General features: G+C 36.9%; 1 protein-coding gene across 1 annotated transcript; it reads right to left on the reverse strand.

Moving 5' to 3' along the window:
* Positions 1-5,531: 5,531 nt before the first annotated feature.
* LOC149164823 (uncharacterized) lies at positions 5,532-6,019 on the reverse strand. Its single transcript, XM_089430994.1, has 2 exons — positions 5,884-6,019; positions 5,532-5,761 (listed from the first exon to the last, which is right to left on the reverse strand). Exons 1-2 carry the CDS (start codon positions 5,945-5,947, stop codon positions 5,532-5,534), a joined length of 294 nt encoding a protein of 97 aa, XP_089287120.1. The 5' UTR covers positions 5,948-6,019.
* Positions 6,020-7,186: the final 1,167 nt, after the last annotated feature.

A 7,186-nucleotide genomic window follows, 5' to 3' on the forward strand; every position in this document is an offset into this window, starting at 1 on the left:
GACATCATAGACACATATTACGCTATTCTCACAAACTCATACAAACTCACTTAGTTTCCCATCATCAGATTCAACTCCAACCTTTGATGCCATCTTTTCTGTCATGTCTTCATTATATTTGGTGATTAATAATTCCTACAAATAAAGTTGTTTATTGTTGGAATGCACAAATGTGTGACACTTGTTGCCCAAACTAAATATCACAACAATAAAGCATCCATTTCTTTGAACCAAATTCACATTAATGACAATACAATTTCTAAACACTTAATCGAATTGGAATTCAAATCGGTGCAACCGTTCAACACCTCCAATACAACGTAACACATTAGGCATGTACTGGCTTCTTTCACAATCCAGTTCAAGACTCTTTCATAAAACAACATACTTAGCAGTTCTCAGGGACTAATAAAACAAATAAATAGCATACTAATACAATAGCCTCTATGAGCAAGCACCTACTAACCATATAAAAATTTTACACACTTCTTAAGATAGATGTGCACTCCATAAAATCCACACATATGAGTCTCAGAGCTCCTAGGTGAAGACTCATAGAAGTAGAAGCCAACAAAGTTTCAAAGGGTGTCGGGCAGGCCAAAACTACAAATCTCACAAGAAACAAAAAAAAACACATTGAGGAGGTACAAACTCTAATGCTGACATGAGAATTATGTGAGGCCAATGCACAAAATAAGGGAGTTTGGGCATCCCTCACCAATCAATGCAACCAATTGATTTCCCTCCTCAATTGGTGTCTTTAATTGATAGACAATGCTTTTCTACAACAATAGTAATCTTCCGACTCTCACTCACTTTCAACCACAAAAAATAGTGCACGACCTTCCAACACCTCCACCTCAATTCAATGACTAAAAATTACTTTGTCCTGATGATTGGCTTCCAAAACAAAATGTTGTACAATAGTCAGCTTCAACACACAGGAGAGCAAAAAGGCTTCAATGCTCATTTACTCGGTAAAGCTCTCCTCTACTCAGCCAGTGTTACTCTTCTCGACCAATGCTCCTATAATTCTCCAACATTCCTTTCCACGTGCAGCTCATGTCTACCATACTACAAGTTTATTTTATGGACAACAAACACAAATAAAAAAAACGCTACTATCATACAAAACATAACGATAATACACTCTCAAAACAAATACATATACTCTCCATTTCCCTTAGCATAGGAGGGGCTAAGGCCCAGGCCCATCCGAGCTTTGATACCAGCAAAGAAAATTCATTTGCACACATCAAAACTATTATTTCATTCAAAAATATAATACGCATAAATAGTTGGATTGACATCCAACCGATTCCAAACATAGAAAAGGAGATTGAGATATTTTCTCAATAAAATTACAAACTAATCCCAAAGTAAGTATGGAAGCATTATCTCCAAAGATATTATTTTTCTATTATTTACGAATGAAAATGACCATAAACCATATTTAGATACAAAACAGAAACATGATAATTTTTTAATCATTTTATGTTATAGATAGTTTAGAAGAAATAAAAATCTTCATAAAACATTTTTAAATACAAAATAAAAAGCTGACCATTTTTGTAAATTAGAAAAAAAAATTGAAAATTGTCCTAAAACATATTTAAATACAAAACAAAAACATCACAACTTTTATGACTAATAATACCATTAATAGGAACCATTAGTGGATTGTTTCAAAAAGATATTAATGTCCCACAACTAAAGCCTTGCTCATGTGTTTAATCTATCTACAATGTTTTAAAACTTGCTTACAATTCAAATGTTCGATTTAATTTTACAGTTCGCCATCGTGTTAGATTCTAACCAAAAAATCAATTCTATGAGAAAATATATTTTTACGCCGTAAGGCGTTCCCCTCTGAAATCAAACCCCCAAAATGTCTTTGTGTCGTAATCGTAGCCATTAGATCTAATGTTAGATGATTGGAGAAAAATCAACCATTGATTAATAGGTTGAAGTTTTTTAGGGTTTAGAAATCAGCAAAGGTTGCGGGTGTTGAGGGGGGCGACGGAAGACCTGCAGAGAAGGGAGGACTTGCAGAGGCGGACCTGCAGAGGCGGACGTGCGTAGGCCGTTTTTTCTTGCCTCTGATGTTTCAGGTGCCTGGAGGAAGTAATGGAGTCTTTTATAAAGATTTTTCATGTGGCTTGTAATCCTCACAGAGATTCTCGTCACCGGTTTGGGGTTCACACCTGCTACAGAGGAGAAGGCGCTCCTCCAAAGCTACGCTACGACAGCAGAAGGGTAAGCATCCTAAATTTATAATATGCCCTAATCCGTCTAAATTTATAATATGCCCCAGCTCTACAATAATTGTTCCTATGGTATTGTTGGAGGGCAGATCGATGTTTGATACTTCCAACAGTCTCTAACTCAGTTTCGAATTCCCACAAGCTTTGTGGATAGTGTGTGTATAGTCTTTTAATAACGACTGACTTACAGTTCTTAAGATCACATCTGTAAGCTGTGCTTGTAGCACCATTGCCAATTATGAATTTCTCATTCAAATTTTCGGTCATTCTCATTATATCATCATACATGTATAGGGCCATATCCTCCCCTCAAGAACATACAGATTCATATAGAAATTAATAAGGTGTTCCTCATCGATATCTACGCAAGAAGCTGAACTCTATATACATTATTTATGTTGGCTGCATTTGGGGCCATTGCAGTCAAATAGAAGGGTAGAAAATCATTCGTTTTCCTTCTCTGTATGAAGTAGCGTCTCCGAATAGAGAAGACAAATAAGGGACCAAACAGGGGAGGCATAGGCGGCTTACTAAAGGCCGCAGCCAGCTACCCTGAGCTTTGCTTCTCAGATATACTGGCTTCCTTTCCGTTCACACGCGGTTCTTTCACATGATATTTTGGACTAGGTTTGAAATACACCTTTGTCGGTTGGTTCTGCTGAACGAGCCATTCTACAATACAGACATGCAATATGAATGTAGTCAGCTTCCTAAAGGACGATATTAACTCCACAACTGGGAAATCTAATTTGACATTTTCAAGAACCACAAGGCTTTAATTTCATTGTACCAGCTTTTTTTGGATATAACTTTTTCAGGATATTCTTACAAAGAAATTCCGCAGTTATCCACATACTCTGGGGCTTCAGTTCAGAACACAAAAATGAGACTTTTCTTTTTTGGTTAACAACCAATGAATATCTCCAATGACCTGCAATCCAAGTCTACAAATTGTTTAGTATGTGTTCTTGCTTGCACATTGCACATAGAAATTTTGCCATTAATTCTATCTTATGAAGTTTACAACATTTGTTTAGGAAAATCCCAATACGTCAGTTTGAACCGATCATGATCCACTGCATAATTCTCACTATATTCGCACTTAGAAATTCAAATACACAAACTAAAACCCCAAGACATATTTGCAAGTTTAGACAGAAGACAATACCTAGAACAAATTTGGTTTCTTAGGAAAGATATAACCAGGAGCAAAGAACTCTCATACTATCAAGGAGTGGCAGCTACTCTATAGAGTGGACCTATCAATTAAGATCATGTGTTCTGTCCTTTGAAAACAAATTTGGTTTCTCAGGAAAGATATAACCAGGAGCAAAGAAATCTCATACCATCAAGGAGTGGCAAATACTCTATAGAGAAGACCTATCAGTTAAGAACATGTGTTCTGTCTTTCGAGATCACAAGTTTGAGTCGAGTGGGGGAGGTTATGTAAACCAGCATAGACTCAAATTATCACTGTGCATAGGTGATAGGGATTTCATCCATTAATTTGGTGTCTGACTAGGCCAATTTGAGTCTAGCGAGGGTAAAGTATGTACACCTGCATAGACTATGTGTTCTTTTAATAGTAACTGACTTACAGTTCTTAGGATCACATCTGTAAGCTGTGCTTGTAGCACCATTGCCAATTATGAATTTCTCATTCAAATTTTCGGTCATTCTCATTCTATCATCATACATGTATAGTGCCATTTCCTCCCCTCAAGAACATATATATTCATATAGAAATTAATAAGGTGTTCCTCGTCGATATCTACGCAAGAAGCTGAACTCTATATACATTATTTATGTTGGCTGCATTTGGCGCCATTGCAGTCAAATAGAAGGGTAGAAAATCACTCGTTTTTATTCTCTGTAGGAAGTAGCGTCTCCAAAATAGAGAAGACAAATAAGGGACCAAACGGGGGAGGCATAGGCAGCTTACTAAAGGCCGCAGCCAGCTGCCATGAGCTTTGCTTCTCACATATACTGGCTTCCTTTCTGTTCACATGCGGTTCTTTCACATGATATTTTGAATTGCGTTTGAAATACACCTTTGTCTGCTGGTTCTGCTGAACGAGCCATTCTGCAATACAGACATGCAATATGAATGTAGTCAGGTTCCTAAATTTTGGAAGATATTAACTCCACAACTGGGAAATCTAATTTGACATTTTCAAGAACCACAAGGCTTTAATTTCATTGTACCATCTTTTCTTGGATAGAACTTTTTCAGGATATTCTTACAAAGAAATTCCGCTGTTATCCACATACTCTAGGGCTTCACTTCAGAACACAAAAATGAGACTTTTATTTTTTGTTAACAACCAATGAATATCTCCAATGACCTGCAATCCAAGTCTACAAATTGTTTAGTATGTGTTCTTGCTTGCACATTGCACATAGATATTTTGCCATTAATTCTATCTTATGAAGTTTACAGCATTTGTTTAGGCAAATCCCAATACGTTAGTTTGAACCGATCATGATCCACTGCATAATTCTCACTATATTCGCACTTAGAAATTAATATACACAAACTAAAACCCCAAGACATATTTGCAAGTTTAGACAGAAGATAGTACCTAGAACAAATTTGGTTTCTCAGTAAAGATATAACTAAGAGCAAAGAACTCTCATACTATCAAGGAGTGGCAGCTACTCTATAGAGTGGACCTATCAATTAAGATCATGTGTTCTGTCCTTTGAAAACAAATTTGGTTTCTCAGGAAAGATATAACCAGGAGCAAAGAAATATCATACTATCAAGGAGTGGCAACTACTCTCTAGAGAGGACCTATCAATTAAGAACATGTGTTCTATCTTTCAAGATCACAAGTTTGAGTCTAGTGGGGGAGGTTATGTAAACTAGCATAGACTCAAATTATCACTGTGCATAGGTGATAGGGATTTCATCAATTAATTGGGTGTGTGACTAGGCCAATTTGAGTCTAGCGAGGGTAAAGTATGTACACCTGCATAGACTATGTGTTCTTTTAATAGCAACTGACTTACAGTTCTTAAGATCACATCTGTAAGCTGTGCTTGTAGCACCATTGCCAATTATGAATTTCTCATTCAAATTTTCATTCATTCTCATTATATCATCATACATGTATAGGGCCATATCCTCCCCTGAAGAACATACAGATCCATATAGAAATTAATAAGGTGTTCCTCATCGATATCTACGCAAGAAGCTGAACTCTATATACAATATTTATGTTGGCTGCATTTGGGGCCATTGCACTCAAATAGAAGGGTAGAAAATCATTCGTTTTTCTTCTCTGTATGAAGTAGAGTCTCCAGAATAGAAAATACAAATAAGGGACCAAATAGGGGAGGCATAGGCGGCTTACTAAAGGCTGTAGCCAGCTGCCCTGAGCTTTGCTTCTCAGATATACTGGCTTCCTTTCCGTTCACATGCGGTTCTTTCACATGATATTTTGAATTGCGTTTGAAATACACCTTTGTCGGCTGGTTCTGCTGAACGAGCCATTCTGTAATACAGACATGCAATATGAGTGTAGTCAGGTTCCTAAATTTTGGAAGATATTAACTCCACAACTGGGAAATCTAATTTGACATTTTCAAGAACCACAAGGCTTTAATTTCATTGTACCAGCTTTTCTTGGATAGAACTTTTTCAGGATATTCTTACAAAGAAATTCCGCAGTTATCCACATACTCTAGGGCTTCAGTTCAGAACACAAAAATGAGACTTTTCTTTTTTGGTTAACAACCAATGAATATCTCCAATGACTTGCAATCCAAGTCTACAAATTGTTTAGTATGTGTTCTTGCTTGCACATTGCACATAGAAATTTTGCCATTAATTCTACCTTATGAAGTTTACAACATTTGTTTAGGAAAATCCCAATACGTCAGTTTGAACCGATCATGATCCAGTGCATAATTCTCACTATATTCACACTTAGAAATTCAAATACACAAAGTAAAACCCCAAGACATATTTGCAAGTTTAGACAGAAGACAGTACCTAGGACAAATTTGGTTTCTCAGGAAAGATATAACCAAGAGCAAAGAACTCTCATACTATCAAGGAGTGGCAGCTACTCTATAGAGTGGACCTATCAATTAAGATCATGTGTTCTGTCCTTTGAAAACAAATTTGGTTTCTCAGGAAAGATATAACCAGGAGCAAAGAAATATCACACTATCAAGGAGTGGCAACTACTCTCTAGAGAGGACCTATCAATTAAGAACATGTGTTCTATCTTTCGAGATCACAAGTTTGAGTCTAGTGGGGGAGGTTATGTAAACCAGCATAGACTCAAATTATCACTGTGAATAGGTGATAGGGATTTCACCCATTAATTTGGTGTCTGACTAGGCCAATTTGAGTCTAGCGAGGGTAAAGAATGTACACCTGCATAGACTATGTGTTCTTTTAATAGCAACTGACTTACAGTTCTTAAGATCACATCTGTAGGATGTACTTGTAGCGCCATTGCCAATTATGAATTTATCATTTAAATTTTCGGTCATTCTCATTATATCATCATACATGTATAGGGCCATATCCTCCCCTCAAGAACATACAGATTCATATGGAAATTAATAAGGTGTTCCTCATCGATATCTACGCAAGAAGCTAAACTCTATATACATTATTTACGTTGGCTGCATTTGGGGCCATTGCAATCAAATAGAAGGGTAGAAAATCATTCGTTTTTCTTCTCTGTATGAAATAGCGTCTCCAGAATAGAGAAGACAAATAAGGGACCAAACAGGGGAGGCATAGGCGGCTTACTAAATCCCGCAGCCAGCTGCCCTGAGCTTTGCTTCTCAGATATACTGTCTTCCTTTCCGTTCACATGCGGTTCTTTCACATGATATTTTGAACTGGGTTTGAAATACACCTTTTTCTGCTGGTTCTGCTAAACGAGCCATTCTGCAATACA

The sequence above is a fragment of the Pinus tabuliformis genome, chromosome 5_1, assembly GCF_031772625.1.
Source record: "Pinus tabuliformis cultivar Carrire ecotype Pingquan chromosome 5_1, CPIR1, whole genome shotgun sequence".
NCBI lineage: Eukaryota > Viridiplantae > Streptophyta > Pinopsida > Pinales > Pinaceae > Pinus > Pinus tabuliformis.

Excerpts from the sequence above, each read along its gene's own strand:
- LOC149164823 (XM_089430994.1), bottom strand. The coding sequence starts at position 5,947 with ATGTGGATAACTGCGGAATTTCTTTGTAAGAATATCCTGAAAAAGTTC. Across the intron at positions 5,762-5,883 it reads GTTCTATCCAAGAAAAGCTG|AATGGCTCGTTCAGCAGAAC; the intron begins GTACAATGAAAT and ends TCTGTATTACAG.